This window comes from Thunnus albacares, chromosome 2 (assembly GCF_914725855.1).
Source record: "Thunnus albacares chromosome 2, fThuAlb1.1, whole genome shotgun sequence".
NCBI classification, from domain to species: Eukaryota; Metazoa; Chordata; class Actinopteri; order Scombriformes; family Scombridae; genus Thunnus; species Thunnus albacares.
In genome coordinates this window covers 38,906,921-38,923,656 of record NC_058107.1, presented here as the reverse complement: position 1 = coordinate 38,923,656, position 16,736 = coordinate 38,906,921, and the positions used below count along the sequence as shown (strand labels likewise).

General features: G+C 41.1%; 2 protein-coding genes across 2 annotated transcripts; one reads left to right on the top strand and one right to left on the bottom strand.

Moving 5' to 3' along the window:
* The first annotated feature begins 3,151 nt into the window (after nucleotides 1-3,151).
* On the top strand, nucleotides 3,152-6,900 carry ppiaa (peptidylprolyl isomerase Aa (cyclophilin A)). The gene is made up of 4 exons (XM_044335020.1): nucleotides 3,152-3,284; nucleotides 5,316-5,435; nucleotides 5,658-5,830; nucleotides 6,483-6,900. Exons 1-4 carry the CDS (start codon nucleotides 3,216-3,218, stop codon nucleotides 6,613-6,615), a joined length of 495 nt encoding a protein of 164 aa, XP_044190955.1. The 5' UTR covers nucleotides 3,152-3,215; the 3' UTR covers nucleotides 6,616-6,900.
* Nucleotides 6,901-11,165: 4,265 nt separating this feature from the next.
* Nucleotides 11,166-15,543, bottom strand: LOC122969375. The gene is made up of 4 exons (XM_044335006.1): nucleotides 15,101-15,543; nucleotides 13,717-13,842; nucleotides 13,308-13,440; nucleotides 11,166-11,627 (listed from the first exon to the last, which is right to left on the bottom strand). The coding sequence occupies exons 1-4, from the start codon at nucleotides 15,224-15,226 to the stop codon at nucleotides 11,326-11,328; spliced, it is 687 nt and encodes a 228-aa protein (XP_044190941.1). The 5' UTR covers nucleotides 15,227-15,543; the 3' UTR covers nucleotides 11,166-11,325.
* Between the last annotated feature and the right edge of the window lie 1,193 nt (nucleotides 15,544-16,736).

Below are 16,736 nucleotides of genomic sequence, written 5' to 3'. Positions count from 1 at the left end.
GAGGCTACGTAAACAAACTATAGTAGCAGGATTTCACTTCTTTTTCTCCTTCTTTACTCCAAATGTCAACTTCTCAAATCCATCCGTACATGTTGGAGCTGAACAACACATGGAAACACCTTAGCAACCACCTTAGCAACCACCTAGTAACCACCTAGCAACCACCTTAGCAACCAAAGCTACAGAACAGACGGCCGTTTAAGTACAATAAGCAAACGTCAGCAGGGTTGAAAAAACCTAGACCCCCCCGCCCCCCCCCCCCCCCCCCCCCGCCCCATTCAACACACATACAATAAATGTTCTAAATAAAGGACTCAATAAAAACAGGAACTGAGGAAACATTATCATAACTCTTATGAAGTTGTAACAAGGAAACAGAGAGAGGATAAAAATCTATAAAATCAAGAGTAAAAGCAGAAATGTAAGGTTGGGTATTAAAAGGAAAACAAAGATAACGTCAGCTTGGATTTCAGGGAATTGTGATGGGAATTTAGCTTAGCATAGCTTGACCAATGCTATGCTAGCTTTAACTGATCTCAGTAGTCTGGTCCACTGTTTTTTGCCCTGTTAGATGATGTTTGCGTGGTAGCAACTAGCGAGGTATGGTAATAAATTATAACCCTGCTGCAGCCGGCAGTGTTATGCTATGCTAAATCTGTTCCTGCAGTTAATGTTGTCACACAGCTGAATCCATCTGCTGCCGTCTGTCCAGAGGAGCAACTGGTTGAACTGGTTACTTAAAGTCTCCCTCCACTCAAAACCATGTTTCTTCTTCTTCCTTCAGCTGAATGTTTCTTCTTCTTCTCTCTGCAGTTTGTTTTCATTCATCTGCTGAAGGAGGAAAGTTTCTCTGAGCTCACTGAAAATCAGATTTTAAGAGGCAGAACTACAAGCAGGATTTCTGACATCAAAACCAGTTTGGAGCCAGTTGTGGTCCAGTATTCAATTAGAATTAACTTTATAGTGAAGTAACTGAGACAAGAACAATTTAATCTCCATTTAATTCACCACACAGCTGATTGTAGGTTATTGTCATCATGGCTTGGTCGGCCTGATATCAAAAGGAAATGATTTCGCGTACAGAGAGAAGGTCAACTTCTTTATTAAATGATGCAAAGGTAATTATTTAAAGCTAAATATCAGTAAAACAAAGGAGCTCATTATTGATTTGAGGAAGAAAAGATGGTGAAGAGGTGGAGATTGTCTGTTCTTACAAATATCTGGATGAACATTTGGATAAAAAACTCAACTGAAGACACTCAGGTTCACAGAGAACTACTAGTTTTATGATCACAGCATCATAGCTGCTTTCTTATTCTGTTTGTTGGGGGGGGGCATCACAATGGAGGACAAAGGGGGATAAACAAGCTGATCAAAGCAGCCTCCCCTTGACAAATAACATATTTTGGTGTTTTTTAGTTGAAAAGAGCCTCAGTCCTCTACTGACTCTTCCATGAAGGTGGTGTTAGCGTGTCGCTGCTCCACCACTCAGTCTGATAAATAAAAACCAGCATATGAGCAGCTCTCTGCCAGAGTTTTCTTGGTCTTCTCATCTTGACCTCTTGATTACATTTCACACTGTGGAAACTGCAGGCTGACAACACTGTTGTCTTCTTGTAGCCTCCCTGCACTGTGGGCATCAGTAACTTTCATTTTCAGAGTCTTACACAGCTGCTTAGAGGAACTCATGGTTGCAACAGTCAGAGGATTTGTAAACTGGAACCAGTTGACATTTCCTAATGACAACTGTTGACGCGCTTCAGGCCTAACGAGCTGATGAAGGTCTGAGACCTTGTCAAAAGAATCTGAGACTTGGGAACTTTTATGGTGAAATTATAGTTTCCTCGTCCGCGAGGGTCCGCTTGACGTAAATTTCGTCATCAGATGGTGTGTGCGTTGGCTCTGTATGGACATCCGCGTACCTGCAATTTGTTGTGTCCGCGCAGTCACAACGCCGTGTTCCTGCAGACGGCGATCTACTGTGCATGTGTGGAACGCGTCCTCCACACGGACCCCAGAAGGTAGTATAAACACATCAACTATCCGTCCATGGTGTCCACAGCTGTCTGTGTGCGCGTCCGCTCGGGAGTATAAATGAAGCTTTATGGTGTCCAAACTTGTGCACCTGCCACAATAATGTTTTTATCAACTGTATCTATGTAGGAGACATCTTGGGTCCAGCAGGAAAACCTGCAGATTTGGGATTTTTAGTGAGGGAGAAGACTGAGATGTAATCTTAAGAATTTTCAACTAGGTAATTGTCCTTTTTTATGGAAAAAATACATCAGACACAATTTATTATTCAAAGCAGAGTATTTTTATATGTCTTAAACTATGTCTGGAGGGGGTCTTTAAACACAGTGGTTATTGGTTCTTACATACAACCACCACAATCATCAATACACACAGTTACATCTATAGGAAACATTCATGTTTTTCCCTGTAGACAAAATCTTTAAATTTTCCGTTTGGCTTATCTCAGTCTGATAATAATAATAATAATAATAATGATAATAATTTCTATTAATAGAGCGGTTTTCAAGGTACTCAAAGACACTTTCCAAACGTTAAAAGGATCAAATAAACTATGTCAAAGACTTGTTGACCATATTCTGCCAGTAAACGGCGGTAAAGTGTATTTTCGTCTGTAATTGATGTTAAAACACAAACTTTGTTCTTTGATGCGCAGAACAGCGGACCGCGCCCTGACCGCGGGGCCGCGCCCTGACTGCGGGACCGAGCACACGCATCTTCCCCTGACAGCGTGACCGCGCTCTGACTGCGGGACTTCACGTTGACGCACAGAGCGCGCTGCGCGCATTGGACGCCCGAGCTGTCAATGATCCGTGGCGCGCGCTGCTCCGGGACACGCGATTTCAAGTTTTTGCGACCGGAACACCCAAATGGGGCGGTGTTACATGGCTCGCGCCGTGTGAGAAATTCTGACAACATTCAACAACCGCTTAACCGCCCCGCTCGGGTCTCCGAATCAAACACACCGTGAAATGAGTCTGTCCATTTAGAAACCAGTAAAAAGGGAGAGGCGGCTGTCCCGGCTGCTGATTGGCTGAAACATGCGTCAATAAAATATGCCAGCATTTCCAATTGGCTGGCTGTATTTTAGCATCGCCCACCGGCGTCTTATATAAACTGGATCCCCGCTCCGCCATCTTTTTCGGTTCTTTGAGATCCGTCGTGTCCAGCTCAGTCCTAACATGGCCAACCCCAAAGTCTTCTTCGATGTCACTGCTGACGGCAGTTCGATCGGACGCGTTGTGATGGAGGTAAAGGACCCGTTGTGACCTGTAGCCGACGGCAGTTTTGTCTGTTAGCCTGCGGGCGGCTGGTGTGTCCTGTGCGGAGGAAGGTTAAGTTACTGTTACTGCGGGCTATGCAGGGGAAGGTTACTGTCACTGCGGGCTGTGCGGTGTCCTGTGCGGGGGAATGTTAGTGTTACTGCGGGATGAGTGAACAGAGAGCTGCTTCCTGTAGTGAACATGTAGCATCACACGAGCTGTCACGAGCACCACTGGCCCGAAGGAGCATGCGCACGTGCTTCTGGCTTCAGCTAACTGGACCGGACACCGGAGCGTTCCGCAGTGAACGTTAATGCTGATTGAACCGTGTCCGGCTGTAGTTGAGGACAATAATTCTGTTTTTACTGCAGCTAATGTTAATGCTTATCTATCTGCCGTGTGACGTTGATGTTAGATATCTCCGTTAAATCTAGTGTAACCGGCCGAAATGTTCCGGTGCAGACGGAGATTAATTAGTTGATAGTCACCGGGCAGCTTTTGGCTGAATGGCAGCTAACGTTAGCTTCATCACGCTGCGGCCTGTTGGAGGCCCGCGGCCCATGTTTGAGCAGCTAGCATCGATGCTAACTGAGCGCGTGAGAGCGCAGAGCGGCTCGTGCGCAGTTCGCGCGGTTCTTTGTTTCGCTGCCCTCACGCGAGCCCGGGAAACCTCCGCCGCTGGCTGAGTAATTTCTTCCTGCGTGTTATTTTCAATAACTGTCACATTATTTACGTGTCCGTTAGAGGATTCTGGCAACTGTCCGTTCAAAAATCACTGTCCTGCACGCGGCGTTTAGCATGTAGCTGCCGGCTAGCGGCGCCGGTTCCCGTGTTAACGGGCGGAGGAGGTTCTGGAATGTTCCGCGGTGCGGTGGGGGGGGGGAGGGGGGTGGGGGTTGGGGTTGGGGTGTGGGGGGGGGAGGGAGGGAGGGGGGGGCGGCGCTGTCTGCGTGATTCAAAAATGCGGATGTACTGACATGGCCGAAGCAACCGCGGTACCTTTAGTGCCAAACTGTCCAAGATGAATAAGCATAATGATAGACGGTACCGTCATTATGGCGCCATTTTCACGGACGTTAACGTTATATCCGGCGGCCAACTGTGGGCTAATGGCTGCTAGCATGCTACCTAACGCCATTTTGTGCTCGTCGCTGTACCCCGTTAAGGGCGTTCCCGGTGATCGTGCGAGCACCTCCCGGTTAGTCGTTGCACAGCTGCGGTCCGCGGTCCCTCACAGAGACGCCAGCCAGCTTGTTAGTTTTTAAATGTGATGTTACAGGTAATTAGAGCTCCCTGGTTTGTGTTACTGCTGAGCAGGTGGAAACCTGTACAGCTGCTGTTTTGGGATCAGCCGCAGCTCATGCAGCCCGTCCGCTGCGGCCCCCCCCTCCTACCCCCTCCCCTCCGCCCCGCCCCGCCTCCCGCCTTGCACATGCTTGCAGGCCATGCAGATATTCTGCTATGGTGCAATGCTGTACTGCTTTCACCATGACATGATGGCATCAGCAGACATGAACCACAGAATGAGTGATTCATGGGTTGAAATGCCTGCAGCCTACGTCTGCTGCTGTTGAACTTGACTTGACTTAAATGTTGCACTAATTTCTTGTCCAGCGTATCGAGCAGTATTTTATGTTTGGAAGCTGTTTTCGGCGTACGTCTGTGGAGATGATTGCACTCTGATTTCCAGTGTTGCAGGATGCTGTTACAGTAATCTGGGCTTTATTTCTGCAGAGAGGCTCTATTGACCTCTTTACTGAGAGGCTATAAGCAGCCAGAGCTGTGTGCTGATCCTGTGTCGACATAGCTGCTGCACAGCACAAAGTGCACATTATCTGATAAACCTGCTCTGGTTTTTTTGGCTCCAGTCCTGGATGGCAACAAGCCAGATGATTCACTGACTGGTTGCAAAACTTACCTTCTCTTCAAAAATCCCTCTTCACTACTTCCTGGAAAGGAGACATTGACTTCACTCTGTTTGCTGTTTGGTGACTTTGGGTGTGTTATTTGTTTCCACAGCTCCGTGCCGACGTGGTGCCCAAGACTGCGGAGAACTTCCGCGCCCTCTGCACCGGCGACAAGGGCTTCGGCTACAAGGGCTGCACCTTCCACCGCATCATCCCTGGCTTCATGTGTCAGGTGAGGCTTCATCAGACTGGAAACCAACAGCAGTTCTCACTATAAATTAATTAGCTGATTTGTAATTGAATCATTTGGTTGTGAAAGCAGGATCAGTTTCCTGCAGCTAAATGTGGCGTCTTCACATCCTCCATATGAGAGGCTGAGATGTTCAGACAGCAGCAGTTATTTAAACCAACAGTTGGAAGGTTGGAAGTGTTAATGTGTGTGTTGGACATGCAGGGCGGTGACTTCACCAACCACAACGGAACCGGTGGAAAGTCCATCTACGGCAACAAGTTTGCTGATGAGAACTTCACCCTGAAGCACACTCACGCTGGCATCCTGTCCATGGCCAACGCTGGACCAAACACCAACGGATCCCAGTTCTTCATCTGCACAGCGCAAACATCATGGTGAGAAACACCACCACACACACACGCGCACACACGCGCACACACGCGCACACACGCGCACACACGCGCACACACGCGCACACACGCGCACACACGCACACACACACACACACACACGCTTCCACGCTTCCACGCTTCCACACTGCAGGGCAGCCTGATCCCTCAGTGTCGTCTTACAGGCGCACAACAAAGCTTCATCCACACACGTGACTCTTCAGTGTTTCCACCTCTTTTCTCTTTAAATCAAAGGTTACTGTTGCAGCCTTTCTATCAGCCTGCAACTAATCTTCATTCATCTGTTTTATCAATCAATTGATTAATAGTTAATCAATTGATTAGTAGTTTGGTCCATAAAGTCAAAAAGGTCAAATGTGGCTCAAAGATGAAGAAACCAGAAAATATTCACGTTCAAGAATCTGGAATCAGACTTTTGACTTTTACATTGTTAAAAAGACTCAATAATCAATTATCAATAATTAACAGTTAATTGAGTTAATTATTGCAGCTCAACCTCTTCAAATCAAAGTTTACAGGCTGAGACAAAACACGACACTCATTCTGTCTGTTGCATCCTCTCGTTTCCTCGTATATCTGTGTATATATATTGTGTGTATGTCATGTGACTGACTGACTGACTGACTGGCGTCCGCAGGCTGGATGGGAAACACGTGGTTTTCGGCTCCGTGGTCGAGGGGATGGACGTGGTGAAGAAGATGGAGTCCTTCGGCAGCCAAAGCGGCAAAACATCAAAGAAGATCGCCATCGCTGACTGCGGGCAGCTCTGAGCTCCAGCACTTACTCCCTCTGCTCGCCCTGTAGCCACACCCCTTAGCCTCCAGCCCCGCCCACCTCCGCCATTCAACATTCCTATTGATGGAGAGTCAGTTCCCCTGCCCCCCCCCCTCCCCCCAACCTTTTTTTTTTATTCCGTTGAAATTATGTTGCTGCATTTGTGACTTTGCCTTTAAAGTTTCTTTTGCATTAACTTTTTTCCACAAAGTCCTGACGGTTTTTTGTTAAAGTCAAATGAATAAGAGAATAAAACTGAGACGTTGCCTTGACAATTGAAACGTGTGTTGTTGTTGTTGAAGTTTCCTCTAAAAAGGCTTCAGAAGGTTTTAAAAGGTCTTCAATCTATTTCTAAGCTGCTACTGTTGAAGATTCAGACCTGAACTTTCATCAGTTTTAATCAATAGTTCTGCTGATCAGGTGATGTCATCAGTTATATAACAGGTCATGATTGATGTGTACTGCCAGGAAGTGATGATAACACTAGACTTTATTGATTTGACATCTTACTTTGTGAAGTGTATTAAATTCCATCCTGTGATATTAAAATGTCTCAAACATGGTGCTGCTGCAGGATGAACTGGTTTATTCTGGTTCCCAGTGATGCTGAAGCAGCTTTGAAGAGTTAAACACTCAGAGCTTCATGTTGGATCATTTAACTGAAAACATTTTAATTACGTCGACGCTCGTGTGGGTCAAAAGAAGTTTATGAACCTGACCTGATGAACAGGCAGACTGGGTGAAATGGAGCATAAAGGACCAGTTAAACCAGTCAGGTGTCTGTAATCATTCCTCCAGTTCATACTGGATATTAAAAGATCCTTCAAATGAGCTTTAATGGAAGTGATGGAGTCAATTATTGCAAAAATGGATTTAAGTCTTTATGAAGCTTCTCTTCAGTTCGTCCCATCAGTGGATCTCTGACACATTTACAGTCTTTGTTCTGAGATCAATACAGTCAGCGATCATTTTATCAGGAACCTGTGTGATCAATACAACAGCTGTTTCTACTTTTATGAAGTTTATATATTTTCAGTTTTTGTTGACATTGTCAGAAAGGTGATAATTCTACTTAGTAGTTAAAATTAAAAGTTCATTAACATTCACATGAGGGACAAAATATTAGGAACACTCGTCAATACGATGCAGTTCAGCAGGAAACCAGCAGCTCCGACCTCAATAAACATCAAGTAGAATCAATGTCAACTAAAAACATAGAAGCTTCATAAAAGCAGCGTTTACAGCAGCTGTTGTGTTAGATTGTAATAGATTAATGACGATGCAACATTTTAAAATTTGATTAAATATGAAGAATCTACACAGTAAAACATCAACTAATATCTAGTTTTTATTTCAATATTATTTCAGAACTTATATTTGAGTCTTTCTGAGCTTCAATCGTTAAATTAAGAAACGTGATCAGATTTCCCAGCATGCTTTGTTTGAGGGTTAAAACTCTGCAGATCTTCTTTGTAGTATGAAGAAAACACACATGATGGAAACTCGCTGTGTGTCTTTAAAACACGTTAAAACAGAAACGCTGCAAACCAGAGCTGAACTCCGTCGTCAATAATAAGATCAATGAGAACGACGCTGATCAATAACTTCAAATGTAATTTACAGTTGAAACACATCAAAGAACATTAAATCCACCAGATGAATGCAGCAGTTTATATGTATTTATTAAATACAAATACATCATTCAGCAAAGCACAAATAGTTTTATACGAATATTTTAAAAATTATTTGTCAAATACCAACAGACTCTCCGTCACCGCCGTCTCCTGTCCTCAAAGTTAGGTTGTAAAAAATAAGCAATAAATGAAAAGTTGTTCATGTTTCCTGCTGTGCTGTCTGTGTTCTGGGTGTATAAACAGGTAGAGTCTAAAGTTTTATCTCAGCGCCGTCGTCTCTGATCTGAGACTCCAGTTAGAGACCCGCTGTGTGTAGTTTATTCATGAACACTGATTGTAAAATTAAAAGTGTAATAAAAACAAAAACAGGATTTTTAAGCCTCTTTCCACTTTTATTCGAATACAAATACAAATAATTTTGCTGCCTCAACAAATACAAATACAAATACTGGGATCTATACATATATATATATATATATCAGTTATATTGATATATATGTATTGAGTCAAGATAAACTTTGGTAGTTTAGAAGAACTATTTGTATTTGTTGACTTCATCCTGTTTGTGTTTGTGTCTGAGAGAGAAAATCAAACCTAAACGAACAGATTTAACTCAAGAAAGTCAGACGTGATCACACATCTGGTCCCTAAATGAACCAAATCCCTCCGTACCTGAACACAAGATCATCTATAACTCAGGAAACTCAGATTCTGGCTGCTAACTGATGACTAAAACTAACTCAACTAACCACGAGCAGAGAGAGAAATATATTTTTAATATTCTGGGTCATTTCAACATTTGTTCAGAGGTCAAATCTGAGCTGAACATAAAGGGTTAAACAATCATTCAGCTACTATAATAGTTTCATTTCTGTCATTAACGACGTGACTGTCGAGGTGTTTTTAGAGGAATGAAATATAAACACAACATGTATAATTATAATATATTTATAATGTTTGATCATTTTCATCATTGATTAATCGTTTGGTTTGTAAAACAACAGAAATTGATCACAGTTGACTAAAACTCAGTGTAACGTTAGAAATATTCAGTTTACAGGCTCAACAACATAAAACAGCAAATTCTCACATTTGAGATCCTGAAACTGTAAAATGTTTGAAAAATGATCATTTATCAAACTGATGGTTGCAGCTCTGATGTATAAATATGTAAATGTGGATGAAATGAAACTAAATTGTGCAGCTGAGAGATCAGATCACTCTGTTCCACAGATAAGTGCAGATCAATGAAGATGATCAGAGTGATTGATCAATGCAGATGTAATCTTATTTGTTTGATAAATATAAATAAAAAGATGTGTAACACCTTATCAAATGTTCAAATATAAATATTATATGTATTTAGTATATATAAATCTGCTGCCTCAGTCAGGTATTATCGATCCTGATCAATGATATTCAGTCTCAAACTAGTTTGATCAGTTTTGTGAGTCAAAGTGAAGAATTTTTACTTTAATGTGTCTGATAAACATCAGCAGAAAGACGTCAGAGCAACACGTTAATGATCAATACGAACTTTTATTGAATTCAATAAAAACATTTAACATTTAACTGAAGACCCTGAAGGACTCTTTCATGGACACTGAGAGGGCCCCGGACCTCAGATTGGGCACCACTCTCATGTGACTCCGTGTGTGTCCCAAATCCATCATACGTACTAATACCAGACAGTATACAGTATATACTACAGTATAAAGTACAGTATATACTACAATATAAAGTACAGTATATACTACAGTATAAAGTATATATACTACAGTATAAAGTATATATACTACAGTATAAAGTACAGTATATACTACAGTATAAATTATATATACTACAGTATAAAGTACAGTATATACTACAGTATAAAGTATATATACTACAGTATAAATTACAGTATATACTACAGTATAAAGTACAGTATATATACTACAGTATAAAGTACAGTATATACTACAGTATAAAGTATATATACTACAGTATAAATTACAGTATATACTACAGTATAAAGTACAGTATATATACTACAGTATAAAGTACAGTATATACTACAGTATAAAGTATATATACTACAGTATAAAGTACAGTATATATACTACAGTATGTTATTGATCTCAGCTGACATCATTAATTGATTCACAACCATTTTCATTAGTGATTAATCGTTTAACTAATTTTTTAATACAAAAATCTCAAAAATTCTCTTTTCTTATCCATCCGCCAAAATCACAAAATGTGATTGATCAGACAGGAAGTGAAGCTGTAGGACAATGACATCATCATCAGGAGAGTTTCTGTCAGTAACATGAAGATCAAACAGCTGGCTCTGTTCTTCTTCTTCGTTGGTTCCAGCTGCTGAACGCTGCTCACTCTAAAATCACCATATTTATTATTATTATTCCTGTCTGGTTTGAATAAACTTCATTTTGTGACGTTTCCAGTTTGAACACAAACTGGTTTCAGCAGCTTCACATGTGACGACAGTCGGTGAGTCAGCTGAGCAGATGCTATGCTAACTAGCTAATAGGTCCCAGATGTCCAACATGGCCGCCAGAGGTGATAACAAGCTTTTAAAATACAACACATTGTTAAAGATGAAACCAGTGGTTTCCAACCTTTTTGTCTTTTGACGTCTTACAAAAAGCAGTGTGTAGTCGGGGTCACATTTCACATGTCTATGAGTTGTTAACAGCTCCACCAAATAGTGATTTTTCCCTCTAAACTTCTCACATGCTTTCATTTCAATAAATGTTCAAATGATCCAATATTTCTAATGATGTCATATATAATAATATATCAGTCAGAGGGACCAAACTACTACTTTTACTGCAATACTTTAACTACATCAAGCTCATAATACTTATGTACTTTTACTGCAATACTTTAACTACATCAAGCTCATAATACTTATGTACTTTTACTGTAGTAGGATTTTTCATGCAGTATTTTTACTGCACTTCTTCTTCCAGTGCTGCACGAGTTTCAAACATCTAAATCACGTTGCTACAGACGTAAATAAGGTTTAAATTAAAGTGTACAAATGCTACAAAGTTTATAATAAATGTGTCAGCAGCTGCTCTCTGCCGTCCTCCTCGTCTTCCCAGAATGCCTTGTTCTCCCCTGCTCCTGGTTCGGGAGACACACCCCTTGGCCTTTGGCTTTGCTGAGCTCCGCCCGGCTGGCGGCGGTGCAGGTCAGCCCCTCGCCACAGTCGCAGCGTCCCAGGTTCCTCCTCATCTTGGAGCCTCTGAGCAGACAGGCCTCGCCCTCCTCTGGGATCCGCTGGCAGCGTTTACCGGTCAGGTAACGGACGCAGCACAGACCGGCCGCACAGTCGCCGGACCGGACGCAGCTGGACATCTCTGGAGCTGCAGGACACGAGGACAGACTTTATTTATTTATTTAGTTCAATGATAAAATTGAATTTACAACAAAGATGCAGAGAAAACTGGATTAAGGACGGTTCACAATTTATCAAATGTGTCATTAAACCAACAGTCAGGAGCCTAAATGAACATTAAAGATGTTTTTCTTGCTGTAATCATTCCTCCTGTTCATACTGACCATTAGAAGATCCTTCATAATGACCTTACAATGGAAGTGATGGAGGACAAAATCCACAGTCTGAAGCTAATATGAAGCTTCAGCGTCCAAATGAGTCAAATCAAGTAAACTTAGCACAAAAAGTGAGGAAATTAGTGTTTGGTAGATTATTTCTTTGTTGTAACGATGCTTCTTGGCAGTAAATCTTATACCATTGGAAAGCCTGTTTATTTCCCTTTTAAATGGAGCCACATTTGTAAGGAACATGCATTTGTGGAATGAGCGGCAGAGCTGAGTATGTGGGTTGCGCCCATGAAAAATTTGCCAAATCTTCTCTGCCGATGCCAAACAGTTTATTCTGCCATTGACTCTTGTTTGGTGTTTGGTGGATTGGATGACTGAAGTTTGAAGAAACAAGACATATTGGCAATTTAACAATTGATTCATTTAACAAACAGGAGCCTCAGTAGCGTGTGGAAGAACCACACACAGCACAACAGCCTGGCACCTCCTCCTCATGCTGGTCACCAGCCTGGTCACACACTGCTGTGGGATGGCATCCCATTCTTCAACCAGCAGTTGTCGGTTTGTGGGGTTTATCAGAGACTACCTCCAGAATTTGGGAGTTGGAGAGGATGGAACGGCCTGCCAGCAGTCCTGACCTCAACCCCATTGAACACTTGTGGGATCAGCTTGGGCGTGCTGTTCATGGCAGAGTGACCAACACAACCACGTTGGCTGACTTGTGACAAATGCTGGTTGAAGAATGAGATGCCGTCCCACAGCAGAGTGTGACCAGCATGAGGAGGAGGTGCCAGGCGCCATTTAAAAAGGGAAATAAACAGGCTTTCCAACAGTATAAGATTTATTGCCAAGAAGCATTGTTACAACAAAGAAATAATCTACCAAACACTGATTTCCTTACTGTTTGTGCTATGTTTAGATATCTTTCAACGTTACAGTCTTTTTAGTGCCAAAGTTCCTCTTTTTGTTACTATACTTCCACCTGCAGCTCAACAGGGAAACACAAAGACTGTAAATGTGTCAGATATCCACTGATATGACTAACTCAGACTGCTGAAGCTGAATAGAAGCTTCACACAGACTTTTAAATGCATTATTTCCTAAAACGAGGACTGTGGATCTTTTAATATCCAGTATGAACAGGAGGAATGATTACAGACACCTGACTGCTGGTTTGACACACTGGAAACACTGGGAACCTCCTTTAAAAGTGGCTTTGAATACACTAAAGTTTGGTTTTTGGTTTGTGAACTTGTAGGTGTGAATATAAAACATCCCAAAAATCAAGAGCAAGTTTACAACATCAGTCTTTGAACTATTCATTTCTTCCTCCAAACAGCATCAGTGCTTCTCCGTCACGTCACAAAACTGACGAATCAACGTCTCGGTGGGACAAACAGACAAACTGGAAGAAACTCTCTGATTGGATGTTTGCTACAGCAGTGCATTCTGGGACTCGTAGTATCCAGAGACAGACTCACCTTTGGTCCTGTTGAAACTGCCGGTGTCGCTCTGACTGTCTGTCTCTCTGTCTCGCTGTCTGTCCGCCTGTCTGTCTGCCTGTCTGTCCTGCGAGGACTGTCTCCTCCGAGCTCTGTTACTGCACTCTCCCTTCTGACACACACACACACAAAACTAATGAGCCAAACAGTCACAAACATGTTGAATCAAACGCTCCTCTGAACAGACAGGTGGGTTTGTTTCCTCAGACTGGAGCCTCACAGATATCAGATCAAAAAACCCAGAAACACTGAGATGAAAGCAAACTAATTCCCACCAGGACTGTCTTCTTCTTCTTCTTCTACTAAGATGTTAAATGTAGATATAATGTTTGTCTTTGTATTTATGTTTCTGTTGTTAGAAAGAGGAAGAATATGATTATTTAACTACCTGTGTGTCACTGACTGCAGATGCGTCACAGTCAGGTGTTGAACATGTCGGTCGACGGTTGGCGTTGAACGTTGCCTCCGTCTGTCGTTGTACAGCCGGGTCCACCGGGTCGCCATGGGGACGCACCTGAAGGACAGGTGAGCGTAAAGTTATAATGCTAAACATTTTACATTGAATCAAACCCAGCTCTGATAGTTGGTTTGTGTTTTTTACAGCAAAGACTGTGGACATTTACTGTTGAGCTACTTTATACTTTATAGATATAGTTACCTGCTACCTTCACATGATCAGCTTATAAAACATCCATTTGGAGCTCGGTTATGTCTTTATTCATTTTTACACATAAATGACACATATGAGGCTGGTTGAAGATGCTATTCTGCTCTGAACCACCAGGGGGCATCTGACCCCACAACTGAATTTATATTTTTATATTTATGATTAAACTCTATTTGATATTTAGCTCCAAACTAATGAAGTAAAAGTTCCTCGTTAAAACACACAGATCATATTATATGTAGTATTTTACTACCAGTAACAATACTACCTAGAATACTATACTACTGTACTACACAAACTACTGTAAACACAAACAGGAATATTACAGAAATATAAAACTGACACAACAGCAGTTAATTATTATTATTGAAATTAATATTAACACACAAACAGTAAATAAACAGTAAAATGTTGAAAGTGAGAAAATCATCACACAAGAAATAAAACATCAGATTTGAAGTTGAATATAACAGATGTGTGCATATAATTAATATATATTCTTATACGCACATTATTGTGTTTCTGAACATTATGAAAATGTAAAAAACATAAAAAAACAATAAAGTCATGATTTAACTATATAAACTACAATTTTCCTGATTTTACTGTAGTTTTTATTTTCATTTAACTTTTTTTTATTTCAGTTTTAACTTTAACTGAAATTACTAAAATTATCTGTTTTTATTACATTATCATAAAATCTAATGATTGTATAATTGGTCAATTAAAATGTGAACTTTTGAAAAGTGAGACTATTAATTATTATTATTATTATTATTATTATTATTATTATTATTATTATTATTATTACTTAAAGGGATTTAATTCATTAAATAGACTTGATGCAGCTGCTCAGAACACTTCAAATCAACATAGAGTGAAGTTTCCAATAATAAACTAATAATACATTTGTATTGATCAGCTGGGTTCATCTCCCATCACAGGTCTGATGTACTGATTGAACTGTAACATACAAACGCGCTGATTACATATTACATATTACATATTACATATGATGTTATATATAATATATATATATATTTGATTTATTTATTAAAAAGGATCAATCCAAACTGGGACCAGTAGTTCCAGTTTCTTCTCTTACCGGCCGCTCGTGGCTCTGCAGCGTCTCTTTGGAGGATCTGATGGTGTTGGAGTCCAGAGCCAAACCGCAGACCAGAGACACGCACAGCATGGCCCGCATCATCATCATCATCATCGTCATCGTCATCCTCCAATCGATCAATCAATCAATCAATCACTGGTACCGTCTGGATCCTCCTTTTACCTCCTTCTCGCTCTGATGTCAGGAAGCGTCACTTTTTCTTTTTCTAAACTTGTTTTTTAAATTTTTTTTAACAAGCAGCTCAGCTGTTTCTCAATTTAATAATCGATCTGATTATCAGACGAATTAGTTTAAATCCTTCAATAACGTCCTCTCAGGGAAAAAACGATCTTCCTGCTGTTTTAAAATCTCTTTACAGAATAAATTCAGCTTTCTTCGCCTCTTAGAGAGTCAGGTCTCTAACGCTCCTCTCTGCTGGATGCTGCCTTCAGGTGCGCTTGTTTTTTATACCCCTCCCCACCCCTCTGATCCGTCTCTTTCAACCTTCTGCCCCTCAGAAGTTCGGGAGGTGCGTTTGAAGCCTGACCGCATCAGTCGGAGGAGACAGCGCCGCCCTCACTTCCTTCCTGGAAGCCCCGCGGCCTCAGGTGAGGCGGGACGTTTGATACGTGACACCACAGCGACCACAGAGAGATTAAAACACACCTGGAGACAGGTAGAGCTGAGGAGCTGCAGCGTGTGTGTGTGTGTGTGTGTGTGTGTGTGTGTGTGTGTGTGTGTGTGTGTGTGTGTGTGTGTGTGTGTGTGTGTGTGGTTTTTCTTCATGTGGTTTGAAACGTTACGATAAAGAGTCATTAGAGAGTAACGTGTGTCTCTCTCAGGTGGGCGGATGTGTGAGTGTTTACAGGTGATTAAAGCTGATTACCTGACAGAGAAGGAAGTCACTTCACACACACATGACGACACCAAACGGACGAAAAATAATCTTCACCGTTATTCCAATAAAGAACCTCAGAGCCTCCTAAAGACACGATTATCCGCAGGTGTGTTTGTTTGATTGACAGGTGTCTCAGCCAATCACACATCAGGACCAGGAAACGACGGAAAATCAAACCTCCAGAATGAAATTCTGCCATTAATTTTTTATTATTTACACTTTGGAGTGAAATTACGCCTCTAAAAGTGAAACCAGACGTTTATAATAATCATAACTTACAATTATAATATATATATATATTATAATTATATAATATCTTATAATTACAAGATGTACACCTTATAATTATGACTTTATATGTCATAATTATGAGATGTGAGATGAGCAGAGATACAGATCTTCTCATAATTTTCTCATTAATATTTTTATGAAATATTCTCATGATTATGAGAACACAATTTTATAATTATGATTTTTTTTTTTTTTTTTTAAATATATATACAGTACTGTGTAAAAGTTTTAGGTACTTTAGGTGTTTAGATTCATATCCATAATGCAACACCATCAGAGAATGAACAGTTCCAAATTCATTCTGCAGCAGGACAACGACCCCAAACATCCAGCCAGAGACATAAAGAACTATTTTCAGTGACAAGAAGAAAAAGGAATGAAGACAGTTTAAATCCACAGAACTGTGGCAAATTCTCCAGAATGCTTGGAACAACTAAATATCTTGAA

Excerpts from the sequence above, each read along its gene's own strand:
- ppiaa (XM_044335020.1), top strand. The coding sequence starts at position 3,216 with ATGGCCAACCCCAAAGTCTTCTTCGATGTCACTGCTGACGGCAGTTCG. Across the intron at positions 5,436-5,657 it reads TCCCTGGCTTCATGTGTCAG|GGCGGTGACTTCACCAACCA; the intron begins GTGAGGCTTCAT and ends TTGGACATGCAG. Across the intron at positions 5,831-6,482 it reads TGCACAGCGCAAACATCATG|GCTGGATGGGAAACACGTGG; the intron begins GTGAGAAACACC and ends TGGCGTCCGCAG.
- LOC122969375 (XM_044335006.1), bottom strand. The coding sequence starts at position 15,226 with ATGACGATGACGATGATGATGATGATGATGCGGGCCATGCTGTGCGTG. Across the intron at positions 13,843-15,100 it reads TGCAGAGCCACGAGCGGCCG|GTGCGTCCCCATGGCGACCC; the intron begins GTAAGAGAAGAA and ends CCTGTCCTTCAG. Across the intron at positions 11,628-13,307 it reads CAGTTTCAACAGGACCAAAG|CTCCAGAGATGTCCAGCTGC; the intron begins GTGAGTCTGTCT and ends CGTGTCCTGCAG.